The 21,481-nt window shown below is 33.1% G+C and overlaps 1 protein-coding gene across 1 annotated transcript; it reads right to left on the reverse strand.

Moving 5' to 3' along the window:
* Positions 1 to 12,764: 12,764 nt before the first annotated feature.
* LOC110113566 (heat shock 70 kDa protein 3-like) lies at positions 12,765 to 13,763 on the reverse strand. The gene has a single exon (XM_020846206.2). It carries the CDS (start codon positions 13,761 to 13,763, stop codon positions 12,765 to 12,767), a length of 999 nt encoding a protein of 332 aa, XP_020701865.2.
* Positions 13,764 to 21,481: the final 7,718 nt, after the last annotated feature.

Consider the following 21,481-nt stretch of genomic DNA (forward strand, 5'->3'; position numbering starts at 1 on the left):
TGTCATGAATGTACCTAAAAGAAAAACAGTAAAAATTGCAGCCCACTTTAAATCACATAAAACATCTCTAATAGGGTTTGGCTTTTTCTTAGTTAAAAATGATATGGTTGGCTTTTGCATAGCTCTGATGCCATCTATGCCTTTTTCTTTGTCAAAAATTACAAAGATGTCTACGCATTAATTAATAAAAAAAGGATACAATACCTTCAAGAATCAAGAGCTCTATAAAAATATAGCTTTTGAAGCAAAACCTAATAAGCCTATGATCCTATCTATTACAAGATTTAATAGAAAAAATCAGGGAGGCAAGAAGCCATTTCTCAAAAGAGGACCCCAATCTAGACATTCAATGATGCACCAAAAGGAAACTAGCAAAATAGCTTCCAACACATGGACATGTAGCTACACGGCTAGAAATAGAGACAAAACTAAATCAGGAAAACAATAATAAAAATGTACCTGAAAGTAGAACAGTCAAAATTGCAGCCCACAACCCACATTGATCCTCTAGTAGCAAACACCCTGCAAACAACTAGAAAAACCAATGATAACAAAGAACCAAGAAAACAAAAGATAAGGGAAAAAGCAAAGAACTCACAACAACAACCCACCAAGCCAATACAAACCAACACAAGAACAAGCCCAAACAAATAACCCTAGAAACAACCACCAGCAACATTATGAAAGACCACCAAACCCAAACCATCAAAGCATAACTGCCCAACACCATAGAAAAACCCAAAACCCCCATCATGACCAACCAAGCAAAGGAGAACACAACATAAGACAAACCCCAACACCAGGATATATAGAAAGCACCAAAAGGAAAAATATCATACCAAATAGCAAAAACAACCCGCAAATACGAGGAGAACAACAATAAAATAAGCACCACCAAAGATATAAGTAGAGGACATAAATCTACTAGAATATCCAACATAGTATTTAAAATTTAGCTAAAGATTCTTATTTTTTTCTTTTTCTTATTTTCTTTCCAAACAACACAGAAAAACCAGCATTATCAATTTTCAACACATTCAAATCAAGATCTTCCAAAAGTACATTAGAACACCCATCTCTAATTTCCCCATCATAGCTATTGATACCAAAAAAAATCATAAACCCAATATGTATGATCAAAAGCCTTGTTAACATAAACAGGGGAGGCACATAAGTTAATAACAGGGGCACAATTAGAAACAACCACTCATTCAATCATAAGAGCCGGGTCAAACCACATTTAAAAACCATGTTCAACAGATGCCAAAATCAAAATGTAACTATCAACATGCAGATCCACCATTTCAAGATGATCCAGGTTAATGAGCGAAGCAATATCAATGTCCTCGATAGAATTAGCATCATAATCAAGAGAAAAAGAGGTGTTAATCTCAGAGGTAGAGGGGAAAATCTATGGTTCCTTGGCTAAATTTACAATATTAGTTGGAAATTTCTGCTCATTCAAAACCAAGTTATTAGAACCCGGCTGCAACCAAAACAAGGTCAAAGTAGTCTAAGTAGGTTTAAACACAATAATCTTTCTCATTTGGGGGTAGAAGTGGAGTCATTCGTAATTTTTTGCGACCTCCTTCTCTACTATGAACAAAAAAGCTATGGAAATCTTCAAAAACAAAGATTCTAAAAAAAATCATTTTTCTCCAAACCAAGCCATAGTTAGTTGGGATAGTTTTTTTTGTAATGTCCAATTACATAAGAATACGAACTACCAATGGCTTGGAACCCATGGAAATGACATTATCCATTTGAATAGGATGACAAAATAAAGAACCCAGATCATGGACAACGCGATGAGAGAAAATGGGGACGAAGATATGGGAAGGAAATTAATCCAAGGAATAATCGAAGATTCCTCCAAAGCCATCGAAGCCTTTTTCTCCAATGAGCACCCAAGTGACTTCCTATCTTTTATTTATCGTTGAGGGTTTCATGAAGGCCAGAAATTACATCACTTATGAAAGTAAAAGAGTGCGTGGTAGTTTAGTAGAAAGATAATTTTTAATGTTAGACATGTAAATAGGCTAATTTTATGTCTTATGTTTGTGAATCTCAATCCCTTTATATTTTAATCTATAAAAATTGAAAATTCTTTTTTTAAAATATGAGTGCTATATTAATGTGTATGAATATTGTAAAATATATTACAATGGGATTAGAATTAAAATTATGACAAGATATTCTTACACAAAATTTTATAGCAATGGACTTAAAATCAATTAATTAGATTTATTTTGAGATTACTATAACACATATGCAACACAAATCTTAAAATAAGAACAATGGCTTTCATGTTCATCCTGATATAATCTATATCAAAGTATCCCTAACATATTTTTTTCCTATATACTATATATTAAAATAGAAAATAATGAATAATTGTATATACAATTTTAGTTAAGTTCACATAATTTTTTTTAGTAATTAAAAAATTTGTGGGGGAAATCAGCATGTCTATTATGATTCTTCATTTAATTTTATGGTTTTGAAAAAAAAAATCTTCTAGCTGGAAAAGTAATCCTAAAATAAAGTCATTCTTTTAAGTGCAATGGTCCATGCTAGGAATTGTTCCATTATCATTTTTATGTTCATTTCACAGTAAGAAAGCTAACAGGGTTATGGGCTAAAATGTTCTAGGAATAAGAAGTTATTATATAGAAAATTTCTTTGTTTTTTATAATTCAAGAGGGATGTGAGAAAACAAAGGAAAAAAAGTGTCAATTTCTTTATAAAAAAATAATCAATATGAGTTTTAAAGTCTTTGGACTACTTTAAGATAAATGTAATACATAAGTTACTTTTTTTTTTTGGTTAAAACCCACCGACGGGCTTACGCGTTAATAAGGGAAAAAATTACAGAAGTCCTTAAAGGGAATTCTAGCCCACTACCGCTCAAAGAACTACAATCAAAAATAGAAAGAAAACCTAAGAGTCCGAATTCCCTGCTAATCAAAATACAATGAGCACTAAAAACAATCTAATAACCCAAAAAATAAAACCATGGGAAGAGAAAAACAAAGACAGCTTAATCAACCAATCAGCACACGAACCCTGCACAAAACGAGCGCGATGCTCCAAAAACCTGCACACCAGGCAAGCAGAGGTACAAGAAAAGGATTAAGCCATCCAAACAAAAAAGCAAAAAACAAATAACACAAAGCAGCTGAGAAAAAAGAAACTCCCTAAACGAAAGAAGCAGCCAACCGAGGTTTGCTCCATCCAGCCACACCCAGCACAACCCCTCACCAGCAGGGCCAAAATGACAGCATAATGCAGCAGCTAAACGATGAATACAGCAGAACAACCACCAAGAAGAAGGCAGCAGAGAACAGCAAACCAAATACCACAACCAACAAACAGAGGAAGAAACACCCCAACAAGAAAATGCCGAAAATTAACCCAAAACATAGGGAACTTTCCTCATATCCAAATTGATCAAGCCTTGAATATGCACCGGAAGCTTAGTAAAGTTAAGATCAATAATTTTAGAAAACCTGATACCAAAGCGAGCCATGGCACTGGCAACAGCATTAATCTCAGTCTTAACCACATTATAAGAACATTCCAAAGAATTAGTTAAGACCATAACCTTTCTACGGATATAAAATAAGGCATGCCCACAACTAGTACCATCCACACCCAGCAAAACAGATTGATCAATGCTAATATTACTCTCAACAACCACATTACTAACATCCAGGCTAACACAGAGGGAAAGACCGTAAAGCACAGCCAACAAAAAACCTTCCAGATAATCAACCGCCCCAGACATCCCAGCAAAGACAACAATGAACATCCCTTCAGAATTCCTGATTAAGCCCCCAATACCCCACTTGGTCTCAACCAACACAGAATGAATATTCAGCTTAAAACAATTAGCATTGGGAGGATACCAATAAGAGAACCTATTAACCGGTGCAACATTACCAGCAATCCCGAAAATCGCAACAGAAGAGGTAATTTTGTCAAAACTTTTATAGGATAAAAGATTAGCCGAAAAAAGAGCAAAAATTTTATCCTTAATTCTCGCAATAATAGTAAGATGGTTCATCGCAACATTATTAAACCGAGAATCATTACGACCTAACCAAATAAACCAAATGATAAGAAGAGGAATAACATTACGGATATGCCCCTTCACTCTAACCATCCAAACCTCCAGCAAGGAAAACACAGAATAGGTAGGGCCACCACCATTAACATGAAAAATCTCCCCAAAGTAATTCTAAACCTTAACCGCAATAGGAGAAGAAATAAACACATGATGAATCGTCTCTAAGTTAGCACAACATTGACATTTAGAAGTAATAAGTAAACCTTTTTTCCTCAGCATATCATCAGTAGGAACAAAATTCTTAAGAACTCTCCAATTAAAGACATAAACCGTGGTCGGAATGCTCTTATGCCACATCATTTTAAAAGACTTAGAAGACAACTTAATATTACGAAACACATGCCAAGCTTGTTTGGTAGAGAAAAGAACATCTTTAGTAAATTTACAAAGCAAAGCATCTTTAGCACAACGATTAATAGAAATATTGGTAATCAAAGTGATAATGTAATCCGGAATAACAGTAGAAAGCTTTTCCACATCCCAACCATTACCAGAAAAGAAAAAATTAACTTTAACCGAACTCAAAGTATTAGAGGATAGGAGATCATCAATAGAGAAGCCATTAATCCACCGATCTTGCCAAAAGAAAATATTACCTTTCCCTAGACCCCAAGCAAGCCTAGGCTCAATGATCCACTTAACTTTAAGCATCCGCTGCCAAACTTGAGAATTACCATTAGAATAAAAACACATGGAGGGATGAGAATCCCCGCTGTACTTAGAAGTCCTAAAATTAGCCCATAACGAACTATTAACCCTTAAATTATACCATAATTTAAAAGAGAGAGCAGTAGCCATATCAAGCATAGACTTGCAACCAAGATCACCTTCCTGATAAGTACCACAACACTTGGACCAAGTCGACCAATGGATTTTAGAATTGTTAGAAGAACCTCTCCAGAAAAATTTGTTGAAAATCCTATCAATCCTCAAACAAACCGACTTAGTAGGAAACAACACTTGAAAAGAATAAACCGGGATAGAAGCCAGCACACTTTTAATAAGAACAAGCCTACCACCATGCATAGCTCAAGAACTTAGAATCCCAAGAAGTCAATCTATTATGAACCTTAGAAATTAAATCATCAAAAAGAAAAGACTTCTTTCTACCTTTAAATAAAGGAATCCCTAAATATTTAAGCGGCAAACTAGCTTGGGAGTAACCGGTAACCTCCTTGATACCCAAAATCCTATTCTGCGAGACGTTCTTAGAAATAACAAACCCACTCTTACCTTTGTTAAAAACAAGACCACTGACAGCTTCAAAATGATTAAACAGACTCAAAACTTTAGAAATACCATTTTTGGAAGCATTCATAAAAACAATGAAATCATCAGCAAAACATAAGTGAGAAATCTTGATGCCACCCATCTCTTCCTGACATTGAAGTTTACTGAGGGACATCTTGGCCTCCGTAAGGGCAGCCCAATTAGCATCCGTAGGATTCAATTGACAACATTCCTCAAACCCATTTATCCTCTCTTCCGCCTCCTTGATATTGGCAAAAATATTTTTAAAAGTATGGCGGTTCCACCAATTAAGGACCAATTTTAACCTTTTAAGCTTAAACCAGAGCCGAGCCATACCACCAATAGTATTATCCGGGTAAATAGGAGCCATCCAATTATTGTACACAACATTAAGAAAAGAATCATGAGTAAGCCACATGTTCTGAAATCTAAAACGCGAATGCACGCCCCCTCTAGTACAGTTAATATTAATAAGAAGAGGGGAATGATCTGAAAGGGTACGACTTAAATGCACCACCTTAGTAGCATTAAAAACATTAACCCATGCATTATTAAAAAGAACTCTGTCAAGCCGTTGTCAAAGATGACCCCTATTCCACGTAAATTTGTTGCCAATAAAACCAATGTCAATAAGATTACAGTTCATAATCATGTCATTGAAGTCCTCCATAGATTGATAAATAGGATGAGATCCTCCAACACGCTCGGAAGGAGTAGTAATAGAATTAAAATCACCACCCACCAACCAAGGTAAAGAGGAAATACTATGAAAATTCTCGTTTTGTTCCAACAAAGCTTTTCTACCAAAACGAGAGGAAGCAGCATAAACAAAAGACGCAACACATTGAAAATTTAATGATTCAATATTACAATGCAAAACTTGCATAAAATTACCAATCACATCAATCCTAACAAAATCTTTCCAGAAGACCCAAATTTTGTTAGAGACATTAGCAAAAGCCTGATGAAAACCCAAAAATTTTGCAGTAGAAATAAGCTTCTCCATTGAAATGAGAGGTTCAAGCAAAACAAGAACATAAATGTTATGGATGCGACAAAGATTTTTAGCCCGAAGCCTAGAGGAAGGGCAACCTATCCCCCTCACATTCCAAATAATCGTATTAATCATAGAAAATAGAATTAATGAGCAGTATGTGAACGGGTATTTCTAGGCGAAAGCAAAATAACATTTCTAGGTTTTTTACCTCTCTTCCCACGACTCTTAGTAAAGCTTAAATCATTGTCCATTCTAGCATAACATTTAGCATTAATTTCAATTTATGTATCAGTAAAAGCATCACAATTAAATTGTTCAGATAATTGAAAGCCATTGTTATTCTCACCAACCAAGCTCTCTGAAGCTAAGCTTTCAGCTTCCAAAAATAGCACACCATCTTCCTTCGTGGAGCCATTCATCTTCACATTATCTGACAAAGGATTCTGTAAATCAACATCAATATAAGGAATTATATCAGAAGAACAAACATCATTTTTCAGCAGCAGAGAATTTTCCTTAGTAACATGAACATTACTATCATTAATAAAAGCTTTTTCCAATGAGTTAGAAGAAATATCTTCCCCTTCCTGTAAAATAACCACCAGCTCATCATAACTTTTCACAATATCAGCATTAGCCCATTTATGATGGTCTAATGTACTGTCATCCGCAACATTAACGGGACCCAAAGAAGCCTGTTCATTTATACCTTCGTTATCAGAATGAACAGAATCCTGATTATTAATAACAGGAAAAGTATTAATCGGATCCGTAGATATTTCCCCTTTATTATCATCATTTTCATCACCATGTATAAGAGTAGGAACCTCATTAACCTGATGCACATTAGTCACCTCATTTTCCTTACCATCATTAGCATTAGGAACATTTTTCTCCTTGCGTAAATTAGGGTGTAATCTAAAACATTCATTTATCCCATGACCATGCATTCTACAATGCGAGCAAAAAGTAGGTAAGTTTTCGATTTCAACCTTTTGGAAATAGCCATTGTTCTCCGATCCTAACCAAATTTCTTTCGGATGTTTTTTAGTAACATCCAATTCAACTAAAATTCTAGCCACGGATGGCCTTGAGAGAGTGGCAGTGGCTTGATCAGTCTGCAATGGCCGACCAAACACAGAAGCAAGGCCAAACAAAATATGTGAATTAAAAAAATGCAGTCGAAGATTAGGAAAAGCTAACCACACAGGAGCTATGGGGGATTCTTCCCTGACATCAAAATCCGTTGACCACTTGAGAAGCCTCATTTGGCATCCCTGAATATAATATGAGCGACGAGAAAAAATTCGGCTATAATCGAGATCATTAGACAACTGAACGACGACGTTTAGGATCAAGCAAACCGACAGTAAACGAACCAGACAATTTCAAACTGAAGAAAAATTTTCTAATAACATCCATATTTGACCTCCGAAGCATAAACTTCCCAACAAGGGTGAAAGAAAAAGGAGCTGCAAGCTGATTAACAACCACATCCTCAAATAACAGAGCCGGGCAACCTTTAAAAGTCGACTTCACAAATTTAACTATAGGGGAAGATGAAGAGGAGCCACCGGAAACCACATCTTTAAAATACCTAGTTTTACCAGCTAAAGAAGGCGCAGCGGCCGGGGAAGACGACGTCGGAGCCGACATCGTCCCCCACCCCCACAAAAGAAAATAAAACAAAACTAAAACCCCAAAAAACCAAAAACAGGGGAAGAAAAAACGAAACGAAAATGGAGAACAGCCAACCAGAGAGAGGAACGAGATTACCAGAAGATCAGCCAAGGAGAACAGGCCTTACACACGAAGAAACCACAACAGAGATCGCACGCCTCACACCGGAGAAATCGCCTCGAAGAGCAGAGAGGCGGCTAGGGCGTCAACAGAGATGTTTTAATCAGCCACTACATAAGTTACTTATATATTTCATTCATCTTAAAGCAAATCAAACACTTTAAAAGTCATAATGATCATGATCATAAAATTCTGACATTATATTCTTTCAAAAACAATTAAATAATAAATTTCTTAAACTTTCCTATCCCCTCAATTTAAAGCATCAAGCCATCACATTTATTTGAAAAGCATGATTGTATGAGTATAATAATATATTTCATATTCTTTTCTTTCCCCTCAAATAGAACAAGAAAAAGGATGGTCAAGCACTAAAAATAATCAAAATTATATTTCTTAAAAAGAATGTAAAATGTATTTCAATTTTTGTGATCTTAAGATTTTGAGAAATGTAATCAAGATTTTATCTCCCCTCGGCCTTTATAATAAACCATGGTTTGCTTTCTCGAAACAAATTGGGTTTGGTCCACTCTCAATAGGCAATAATTTGCCTTATAAGTCTCGAATTGAGACTTAGGGAGAGAAATTTGACCAAGATGGCAGGTGATTGGAGGAGAAAAGCCAAATGTGCATGGAAGAGAGCAGTGAATAAGTGAGAGCGAGAGAAGTGACCAAGTGCCTGACTGAGCCTGTGTGGGGACATTGATGGTGCAAGATACTAAGTTATCACTTTTTTAGTTGACATTTGATTGAATTAGAGTAAAGGTAATTGGGAGATAAGAAAATTGAAGTAACTTATAATTTTAAGAATTCTATTGAAATTAGGGACTTTTATTGTCTTCATAAAAGCATTATAATTACAATTAAATGGATTTTATCATGGATGTAAATATTTAGTTTTCTTTTTCTCAGATACCTGAAAAATTCATAATTGATTTATTTTTATATAATGAATGAATATTGAGCTTATGATTAAGTCATGAAAGTGAATATTAATTATGACATTAATAAGGAGTTTATAGATGGATTCTAATTGCATAAATCAATATCCCATTGTTATTATTATTCAAAGTAATAAAATGTTTTATATAAGTGGAGGAAGATTGCTGATTATTATAAGCAAAGGCTTAATCATGATGGGTTAATTTATGGTTGGGGGTATTTTTAGTATGATGAAGACCTAAAGCAATAAAGGTAAGCCCTATGAAAATATTTAATTTGTTAGATGTGATTAACTAAATTATTTTGGTTGATAATATTTATTGTGTCATATATTAAATATATGAGTGATTTAGATCCTTTTGAATCAAGGATTGTGGAGCCCTGCATGTTTAAGCAATAAAGATTGGCATCATGATCAAAATGTTAGTTCAACTAATTATGGCCTCGACCTAATAGGTGACTTTTTATAGAGTAAGAAATAAACATATGCTTCATTGTTATGGGAGTTTTCCATGCTACCTTTCTTGTATGCTTTAGTTGTCAATAATATATGATAAAACATGTTTATTTAATGACAAAAATTCAAGTGATCATTTTGATATGATTTGCTAAATAGCCTATCATGTTATTTTGCTACACAAATTCATATAAGTTTAATAGTCATTCTTTTGATTTGTTGAGAATAATTATTGCCCTTATGAGTCATCAATTTTATTGATATGTTTTTTTAATCAATTTTATTAATATGTAGCTTTATTACATGTCATAACCTTCTTTAAGAGCTATTATTGCAAATACAAAAATTTTATAATACATACTTATGAGTATGATGCATATAATGTAGATGATAAACCTTTTTTAACATTGACTAAGTTGATTGACAAGTCCATATCGTGATGACTCTATAAAAGTTATTGGATTTTTTTCTTAAGATTGGTGCATGCCTTTCTTAGTGAGTCATTTTAGTTAAGCAACTATAAATTTGTCAATTTTGATATAATTGGTGGATTCTTTTTTAAAATTAAAACCCACATATGGGCCTACGCGTTAATACTAAAGAAAGGAGTTACAGGGTCCTTAGAAGGAACCTCTAGCTCGCTAATGCTCAAAAGAGCTACAAGAGAAATCAAAATAAATCCTAAAGTCAGTGGTTCCCTATACTATGAATTACAAAAGACCGTAAATACATTCTAGGACTACAAGTAGACAGCACCCAAAAAAGGAAGATCAAAACAAAGACATTCAGCACCATCTTCTTGCAAAAAGAATAATCAAACTTCAAATAGCTCACCATTCTGTACTCGCAAAAACCCTGCAAAAGAAGTGTAGCCAAAACTCCATCGACCAAATATGCACAAAGAAAATACTCCAACCAAAAAGGGTAATTTGATGAAAATGGATATTTAACCCAAGCAAATATAAAAGGAACATATTATTATCAAACCCTACCAGGAGAGAAAAATCCTGAGCCACAGTATAATTAAAAGACACTAAGGTACTGTAAAATAATTTCAAAGTACAAAACAAGTAGATCCAAGAATAACTAATATTGATTTTACCCGAGACATGGAATTTCGAATACCACAACCTGGAGGAGAACAAAAGGCTTAATAATGATCGGGCAGTTCTCAGTAACGTAACCAAATAGCCACCAACCAAGGCCGTGAAAGGCTTTAAAACAGTCACCAAATTAGATATCAGAATAATCAACATGGAGCAAATATAGTTTCCAATCTCCTGAAGTAGCCAAAAAATCATTAAATTGCTCCCCACAATTCTCTGATCCATATTAAGCACCTAATCAACAAATAAGATTGAAAAGAAAATGATACCCTTATGCCTATTAAAATCCCAAATGCTAGTAACCCGAGAACGTAAATAGTTGGGCAGATAAATTTTTCTCATGAATGTAGAAATATGGCTAATATAGCTCGCTTTAGCACCATCAATATCCAAACCCATTATACGTAGCAAAGCAAGCCAAAAGCTAGTAAGCAATCAACTCATCCTTCAAAAAGGCATTATCTCTAGCTATCACCGGATTCATAACACCAACAATGCAAAAAAAAATGAAAATAAAATTACTGGAAACCCGAAACTAGTTGCAATAAACAAAATTCATCCAGTACACGAAGAAGTCAATCGTGTTAAAATGAAAGCATGAAACATAACCCAAAATATCCTTAGAAAACAAGGTAGTGTCAAGTCCAAAACAGTTATCCCATCAAGAGAGGATTGATCAAAGCTATCATAAATGTTATAAATAATACTCAGCATTTCAAAAATCCAGTCATACATGGAGGGATCCTAATAACCAGTAGAATTAGAATACTCGCAAGTGAATGTTTTCACTTTTGAACATAGATATTATTAGTTGGCATAGATGATTCCTATAAACTTTGCGGTACAAAAAGGACTGCTAATTGATTTCAAAATAAATAAATAAATAATCTAAGCTGTTATATATTGGTTATAACTATTATAATACAATGCTTATTTTTAACTAATATCTCTTTCTTTGCTTATATTTATGCCTCATTCATTGATATTTATATTTTACTAAGTACATTGATGCATGTTTATATTTTACTCGATCAGTGGAATTTCCCTGGAGAGTTCATTCTTGTAAGCTCATGCTATTACTTTGTGATTTTAGATTACTAATTGTAATTCTTATAAAGGAATTTCTAGGTTTGTGCTTTTGGTCCAATTATGGTTAGAATTATTTAATTGGTTTAATATTATAATTTGATTCCATTTAAACTTTTGTACATATTTAGCATGTATTTTGAGTTTAGATGCTCAAATGATTTTAATGATGAAAATAAGTATTATTGAAATAATAATTTTGTTTACTTTTAGAATTATCCTTAAACGTTTTGCTCACATCTTCCTTTTAGTTATTGTTACTTTCATCCAGGTCCATTTTCGGGATGTCACACCCCTCCCCTCAAACCCTCTTCTTATTTATTAACATTTGTCTAACCAACCATCCAATCCCTTAGATTAATTTTCCTTTTGCTTAAATAACCAAAACAATATGTAAAGAGTTTCTCATCCTAGCATTAATCTAAAATTTTACATATAAGTAAATAAGTTGAAAATAATTTTAAGACAAAACATTTTTACGTTAAAATGTCAAAAAAAAAAAATCACAAGACCTCATTCAATTGAAATTTTTCTGCGAAAATTAGAAGACTTTGATTTTTAAATTTATAATCTTAAAATAAAAAAAATTCTTCTCTTTTAATGATTAGTTCATTAATCATTCTACAACTCTCAAAATTTAAAAATTAAAATAAATACAAAACAACCAACAAAAAAAATCTACAAAAGATAAAAATACATCATCTTTCATGAAAATGGGCGCAAATTTCACCAATACAACTTAATGTAAATGAATTGGAATTTCAAATTCTGCCTATCAAAGATTTTCTTGAGTGACTTTTGAGAAAATTTAATTGAAAGCTCATGTACATTACTATTCGTTTGGCTTGAAATCCAAAATCATGCAAGTGAAATTAAAATATTGAACCACTAGAACGTGATAGGCCGTCATCAAAGAATTCCGTAGCAATTTCTTGTTATTATTGAAGACTGCTGCATTATTCACAAGAACTTGAAAAGAACAATGAAGGAGAAACCTCAAAGAGCGTGCAGCCCCAAATTTAAACCCTCAAAAATTGCCACAGGGATATTTAATGTGCTGGAGATATTATTCATGTATTGCTGGGAACTCAAGCTCATAAGGTTTGCAGGGTCGATGCTATATCTTAACTTGTGCTCTTGAAAGAACTCTAGAAGAACTCTTCGGACCTCCGGTATGTTACTGGAAGCACCGGCGAGCACGACCTCATCCACTGCTTCCCGACTGACTCTGGCTTCCCTCAAGCACCTCATGATTTCGGAGCGAAGTCGCTCGAGATTCATCTGCACTAACCATTCCCGTTCGACCAATTGTCTCATCTCCATGCCTTGTTCCTCGATCTTAACCTCCGCGGTAGCCGAGCCCAAACATAGGGCGTCCTTGGCGCGCTCGCATTCCGTTTGGATGTTATGGAGAAAGACGGCGTCGAAGTCGTCGCCGAAACTCAAAGGAAGCTCTGAAACCATGTGGTTGAAGAGTGGGCAATACATGTCGGAAACAGCGGCCATTATATTTAGACCCCGATCTTGATCTTCAGTGAGCAGAGAGATTTCAAGGAATTGACCTCCGAGTTCGAATACGAGGACGGTTCTGCGTCCGGTGGTACTGAGAGATCTGTAAGCGGATGCGGCAAGAACCGATCTTTGGATGGAATGGACAATGCGAACTCCTGCGGCGGCGGCGATGGCGGAGAGTCGTGATTGATACCGGCGGGGTTTGCTGCTGGCAGGGATTAAGACGACAATGTTTTGGACTCGTTGTCCGTGGAGGCGTTCGAAGGTGGCTATCTGGCTCTGGAAATGAGATGTGAGGATTTCATGGGCGGAAAGGTATGTTGCCTCGTTATTGCCTATGGAGACCCAGAAGCGGGAAATGCCGTCGGGGCCGACATGTCGCTGGAAAGGGCAGTAGTGGCGCTGCAACCAGGCTTTGCCGGAAGCTGAGTGGAGATGGACGAGGCAGTTGCCGGAACAAGAGATTTGAGCAGGAGGTTCCATGGCAGATTTCTTCTTGTCTTCTTGGCTTCTGAGCTTTCTTGGTTGCAGGAGAAGCGGAATTGCTGGTTTATTTAAGCGTCGGTGTTGTTTTAGCGTGGGAATGCAACTTCGACTGATTAATGGAGGCGGGTAATTTTTAAATTAAAGTAATTAAGAAAAAAAAGTATGGTTAATAAAAATTTTTAAAAGAAGCAAAATTATCAAATAATTTGGATCTTTCTGGTGTATTAAGAAAATGCTAAATAGACTAGTATTTTTTCAAAGAAAATATAAAAAATATTAATTTATTTATTTTATAAATAAAAAATTTGGTACAATCAAGGAGCAATTAGCTTTCACTTGTTTGGTGAGAAATCGGCTCCCTATAAAGTCCGCTCATGTTTGAATATATTAATTTCCATATAAGAAAATTTAAAAAAAAAAATTCAAATTTTGTCTTAAGATTCGAAATTGACGACATCTCCTATTAACCAGGATTTCACCACTTAACCGAATCTTAGAAAAATTAATAAGAACTGTTTAAGAATTTAACTTATTTAATTTTTTTTGTAATACTTTTTTTAGATTTTAATAGATATCTTAATACGCCAAAAAGATTAGCATTTTCTTAAAATCATTTTACATTTTTGTTTCTTTTTTTTTTAATTTTGAATAATCATAATCACGCTTCTATTCCTTAATTACAAGCTCCATTTTAAAAATAACTCTTCTGAGTCTTTACTAAGTTTATTAGATAAAAGGGAGATTTATATTAATGCAACTAATATTTTATCTCTTTATATATCTAATATTTAACTTTGATATTTATTTATCTAATATTATAAAAAATATTATTGATAAGCCACTAAAAATCATCTTGATCAGGCATGAGTCTCCAGACATATTTGAATTAGAAACTTTAAAAATTAAATTAGGGAACATGAACTCCATTTTTAACAAACTCATGGTCAAACTGAACATCTCGACGAGGTAAATATAACGACATTAAAAAAAAACATCAAAATTGATCAAATCTAAGCTTAAATGTATCTTGACTTAAAGTATATTTGAAAGCTTCAAAATATTAATTGGGTCACCAAATGATATCCAAATATAACATGCTTATAGTTGAATCAAGCAGCTCAACGAGTCGATCCAACAAGCCCAATATCACTTAATTCCAAAATCATTAAGTCACATAAAATCTAAAGAAAAGCTCTATGATTGACAAATTCAAAATCTTTAAAAAAACCTCTGCTCTCTATATGGGGGGAAACTTTTGGAGGGGGTTTGGACTTGGGGCTAAAGATTCAAGGGAGCCTTGAAGTTAAAAAAAATCCTAGAGATCCACCCAAGAACTACCGCCGATGAATCTTATGGCACTCTAAAATCTAATGGAAGGATTCAATTACTTAAACCTATAACTAATTAACTCATCCATTAATCAAACACAACCAAACAACTAGAGCTACTACAAATTCTAAAATACAAAAGCAAATTTACATTATTCATTTCATCAAAACATAAATGCAATAATCTAGACGGCTTTTAATCATCTATACTTAAGAATATTTAAAACTGGATTACAAAATAATACCATAGATACTAAAACTTAGAATATTTTTTCCTAACACTGAATCTACTCCATTGAGTCATTACCTTTTGCTAAAATTTTAAAATGAACAAAATGAGCAGAACCAACCCAACATATATACTTCTTTCCTTATCCATCATAGATATCAATATCTAGTTCAAAATATTAAATAATAGTTTAATGAAATTGCAATAACTAAAGAAATAAATTATAAATTGACAAAACATAATTTCTAGAGTTCAATATATACATGTTTTCATAATCCTTACTTATACTTATTTTACCATTTTCATAAAGGTTTTCAATATTTCACAGAGCACATGTTATTGAAGATCATTTGCTTTGCACTTTTACATGACTTGTTTATTTTGTTTGAGTTTTGAAAAAATTAAAAATTTTAACATTTGGTTATTATAAACATCATTTGTACATAATTCATTAAAAATGTCAACCTATGTAATACAATGAACATAATACACATGTTCTAATGTGTGCTCATATATCAAGTGTAGAAAGAGTTATAACAGAGTATATTGTCATATAATCTCCGATAATTACTTTCAATAAGTGGTCCAGAATCCCTTCAATAAGTGGGTCCATAATTCCTCTCACATCCACACTATGCAAATTAAATATTATTTATTACTTTATTAGAGATCACATTGAAGGTTATGTTGACATTTTTTGTATTGATATTAAAAAATTAGTTGGTGGGTATTGTTACATAGGCTCTTAGTTATGAAAGGTTTAGGGTATTTAGAACAAGATTTGGAGTAAAAGATTTATGTTCCTAGACCATATGAATGTTTGTGTACATGTGTCACTTGTACCTATGTTATGAATGTTTATGTTGGTGATTAATTGTATTTTATTGTTTGGTTATGTTTGTATGTGCATTAGGATGTCCCTGAACACCTAATAACATTGAAATATACATGAGAAATTGGAAAATTAAGTTTATACAATATGATACATATAGCACTAAACAAAGTGAGTTAGTCAATAGTTTGGAAAAATAGTCATTTGGAACAATCTGAAAAATAAAAGTTTGTATTGTATGATCCTTATCACAATGTGACCGAATCAACTAGACATTAGGATGATAATAAATAACAATTTTTACTATATAATATTTATCGAACTGTACAATTAACTTAGTCAAAATGATCATTAGAGAGTTATTGGAATGATCTGGAATATTAATTCTATTGTACTTTTCATAAAGCTTTGAAAATTTATAAATAGGCATGCATGGGTTCTCACTCAAATATTCTCATAAGTTTGTTTTTTTTCTTTTTGAGTTTTCATTGTGCTTAGAGACACTCTTCTCCTTCTCATTCTAAATTGGCAAACAAATGCTCTAGTGCAAGAGGAACATCATCTTGAACTCAATGTGATAAGGGATTTTAATCGGAGAAAGAAGAAGAAGCATATACATGATATAGAAAACCTTCTTTTATTGATTAAAGGTCATATTACCAGAGCAATTATCTTGTCTAATCTACAATCTTTCCATTAGTACTACTTCACAATTTCTCATTTCTCTTTCCTTTCCTTTTCACTCAAAAATAGTTTATGAATTTTGCAAATTTGAGAATAAATGCTAATAGGATTGCAATGCAATCATGAGTATATTAGAGGAGAGTAGCAATAATTGATCAAGTGCTACACAACTATTTACATATATCTTATAATATTGTCTTCACATGATATAGATACCAACCTTCATTATAATTGGACCATAGTAAATACTGCATATAGGAATACCCCACTTCATCACCGTAAACCTTTAGTGAGCGGCCTTGTTTTGAAGGCTTATATCATCCAAACATACTTTGGCGCAATGTCATCCTAATTAATAACTAATGACTGAATCAATATTTTCTCAATTCTTATAATAGTTACTTATTGCTGCATTAACAATATATAATTTAATGTTGTAAACCTTTTGATCTCGTACATAGAAAATCTTACTCATTAGATATTCAAGCACAAGAAGAAACCAAAACCTAGCATTATGAAACATAATTACCTATAGCCTTTTGACAAAATAAAATTTAACATAATCTCAAGCACCCAACCAATTACCTTCTCACTTCACTAACGACTCCGCATATTCTATATAGTATGAAGCATCGACCAACAAAGTAAGGAAGCAAGGATAAGGAGGAAAAAGAAGGGCTTGCTCCTATTCATCTAGCTCATAATTACCCTCATGATGAGTACTCTAAGCATTTTGCATTGCTAGAGCCACTACAGAAAATTCATACGGTACCAATAGTTTTTTTTGGTACAATTTTTACCAAAATGTTTGATAAAAATTAAGCCATAATTTTTGTCAAAAATTAGTGAACCCGTTTGAATTTCTAAAAGATTTTTTGTCAGAATTGTTATTTAATTTTCAATGAAAAAAATTTGTCAAAAATTTCATCGAAAAAAACCCTATTTAGATTCGAGCCCCCTCCCTCTCCCATTTCACATTTTTTAATCTCACAAACACATCTATCAGCCTCTCTATCACCTGTGGCTATCCAAGGTGATTTCTAGACGATTTTGCTCCATTTCTTCAATATTTAGAAGATAATACTTCATTTCTATAACCATTTTTATTTATTGTTTTAGATTTTGTTCTTTAATTTTTTGTTAAAAATATATTTTAGTTATATTTAGGATTACACTTACATTATCTTTTTTATCCATCACTTTTTGAGATAGTATTATATTGAAAAATGGTTCTTAGTAGGATACATTCATGCCTAAAACTTTAATATTATGGAGGGTGACATATATATTGTTAAATTATTATATTAAATAGTAATTATTTTGGTTTATTCATGAATTAGACAATTGCTTATAATTATATTATTTTGATACTTAATATCAAAGTCACATTCACTAATCACACCAGAAGAATCTTATGTAGTGGAGATGGAATGTGATAGAAAGAGAGCAAATACCTTTATATATTTTCAACTATTCTTTTTTTATTTTATTTTTTTACATTTTTTAGATCAAGTTATATATGAATATGCAAAGTCGGAGATCTTAGATGTACAATATATTGTTATCAGTAAGAAAGTCACTAACATATGAATTTGTTAAGGGAGTTGACCTTTTATTCATTTGGCTTACCACTAGCTTCATTTTTATCAGATAGGATGTTTTGGTGTCCTTTCTCGAAGCACAAAAATCATGTATACCTAATACTTGATGAGATTAAACTTGATTTATATCAAAAAGAATTTGTGCCATGGCATTGATTTTGGATCTCACATGGAGAGTGTGAGGTGCATCCAGACTCTCTATGTAGTCCCTCTACAAGTTTGAGAATAGTAGAGGATAATCAAAATACACGAACATACAAAGAAATTGTCATAGATGCAACATGTCTAGAATTAAGAGAATATACAAAGGTGTCACCTAACATCATTAAGAAGAACTTCTATAAATTACTATGTTATGCTCAATAACTCATTTGATATGGGTGCACTATTCATAGTGAGTTATCAGATGCACTGAGGATACTAAGTATGAAAATTGAATGTAATATTCCTTGAGAGTATCTCAATGAGTTCATAAGCCTGCTTAAGAAATTCAATCCAAAGAATAATTTAATTCTCATGGATTTGTATAATAGTTTCCTACGCGATTTTTTCCGGCGGCACAAAACCCACCGTAAAGCCGCCGGTAGTTAAAAAAACCGCTGGTGAATATAGGCTAACCGCCGGAAAAAACCGCCGGATTTCGACGTTTTTCCTGTAGTGTAATTTTTTTATGAATTATTGTATATTGTATTATAAGGAAAACTTGATCGATGCTGCATGTCGTAATGAGAGTGCACCTTGATACAAATCAAAATTTAGGAAATAGTGAAAACATATTCCTATTTCTTTAATTATCCATCTTTTTCAAACTTCAACAGTTGTATGTATCAATGACCTTTGTTGGTCACATGAGATGGCATGGAGAGAAGTTATCTCAAGAAGGTGTTCTTACTCATCCCTCAAATATAGAAACATAGAAACACCGTCATCGTATAAATTCTTTATTCGCTACAAAATCATACTACATAAGAATATAATTATGTGCAAATAACTTCACTCCTTACAGTTAAGCAACTTCATAAAATTCTTGTTAGCCTATTATATTAACTCCTTACAATTAAGCTGCCTTATTATGGAGCATCAATGACTTTCCAGCATATGGTAACTATTTTGTTGCTACATTTTGGTAAATTTAGGTTTCTAATAATGCATGGAGCACATATAATCATACAAATTAAAACATTAAGGTAAGAACTAGCTCGTGATTTTACCATCATCATATGTTCCTATCTATCAATTATCCACTTAGGAGAAATAAAAATGTGTTCCTAAGGAAGAGAGTTGAGAGATTAATTCCTTTAGTTAGATTAAGTGGGGTTTGACTATCATCATATGTTTCTACATGGCATCCCAGATTACACTAGGAAGAAGAAGCACAATAAGAAGATAGAGTCTCCGATTATGAGAGTTTAGGGAGCTCCCTCCGTACTGGTGGTTCAATGTCTCACATCGAGTATAGGTGATAACTAGTAAAATCTTAACTCTTATTACACAAATAAGTTAACCATCATCTATTCAATTTATTTATTTTTAATTATCTTAACATGACGTTTTGCTGATGGAGATACTTAGTAGGAGCCTACTATGTTGGAGTTGCATATATACACACATTAAGGCCAAGAGAATAACTTGTTTGTTGATTAAAGATCAAAGATAGCTTATGTGAGTTTTAAAATTTCTACAATGTTAATGTGTACAACTTTTATCTATATAAGTTTATATGTATTTCATTCCTCCCAAGATGATTATATACAAATTCGGGAAAGCCAATCTATCACTAGTGAGGGGTCCTATCGGGAACTACAAAGTTATACAATTATAGCATGTGGTCACAAGTAGTAGAAGGGAGACAGAGTGCATAGATTAAGCTCCCACATGTATGCATATGAGACAACCATCCAACTCAACAGCCTATGGTAATAGTGTCATTGAAGAGACAGTTAGCCTAAGGGTGGCTGCTCTCACCGAGGAGATAAAGCAGATTCGACAAGTACAAGCTGATAATTTATAAAATAATCTGAGATGTAGTTGGATCGTAAGTCATTTAGAAAACAACATCGAAAAAAAAAGGTACAGGAGCCTGTGCTTAAGGAGAGTGAAGAGACTAAATACGAGTAGGTGTCTTATATGTATTATAATATGTGATGAAATCAATGTAAAATTTGATAAAAAAAAATTCAAAGAATTGTGTAATCTAATGTTTGTTAGTAATGCAAATAGAAATTTCTAAAATTTTGATGGATTTCAGATAAAATATTTCCATTAGTTTGACATAATGCAAATAGAATGTCAAGAGTTTTTGTTGAGTAATCTAGATTCAATGAAAAGGACTGATCATAGAAATCCATCAATAAAAGGGTGTTGGCCGGGGTGCAAGCGTTTGAAATAATCAAGAGAAAAGAAGAAGAAGGCATGTTCAACAGTAAGAAAGAAGGTGAGTCGTGCATCCGTTTGAGCAACTGTGATCATAAGAGATGTATTCATGCGACTTGTTGCTGGAATTGAAGGCATTGGTCAGTGAATCTAGGATCGACAAAAGAGAAAAAAAGATCTAGTTCTATATAATTGGAGGCAAGGAAGAAGAGATATAGATTAATGCTTCATTTGAGATAACTTTTCTTTTCTATTGATTTTTAAATTAGTTTTTTAGTACAAAAAAATCCTATTTCAAAAAATTATTATACTAACAAGCTGTCTTAAAAAATAGTAAAGCAGTCCAAATGAATAGACCAAGCAAACCTTATGCTAACTACTAGAAGTCTTCTCCAATTCAACTTCTTTATATAAGTATATACATCATTCTATCCAATCAATTCTTCATACTTATATTTTTTTGTTCTACTTGTGCTCCTCATCACATCTTCTTTCATAGCCGAGATGAAAACTTTTATTTAGGTTTGGCTAAATCTTGTCTCATCTTTCCATCAAGCTCAACTCACGAACCAAGAGGGCTAACTAAGCTAAAACAACTAACAAAATTTGCATGCATAAATATTATTTTCAATAATATGTGAGCTTTTTTCTTAAGATCTATGTCATAG

Source organism: Dendrobium catenatum, unplaced genomic scaffold, assembly GCF_001605985.2.
Source record: "Dendrobium catenatum unplaced genomic scaffold, ASM160598v2 fragScaff_scaffold_1557, whole genome shotgun sequence".
NCBI classification, from domain to species: Eukaryota; Viridiplantae; Streptophyta; class Magnoliopsida; order Asparagales; family Orchidaceae; genus Dendrobium; species Dendrobium catenatum.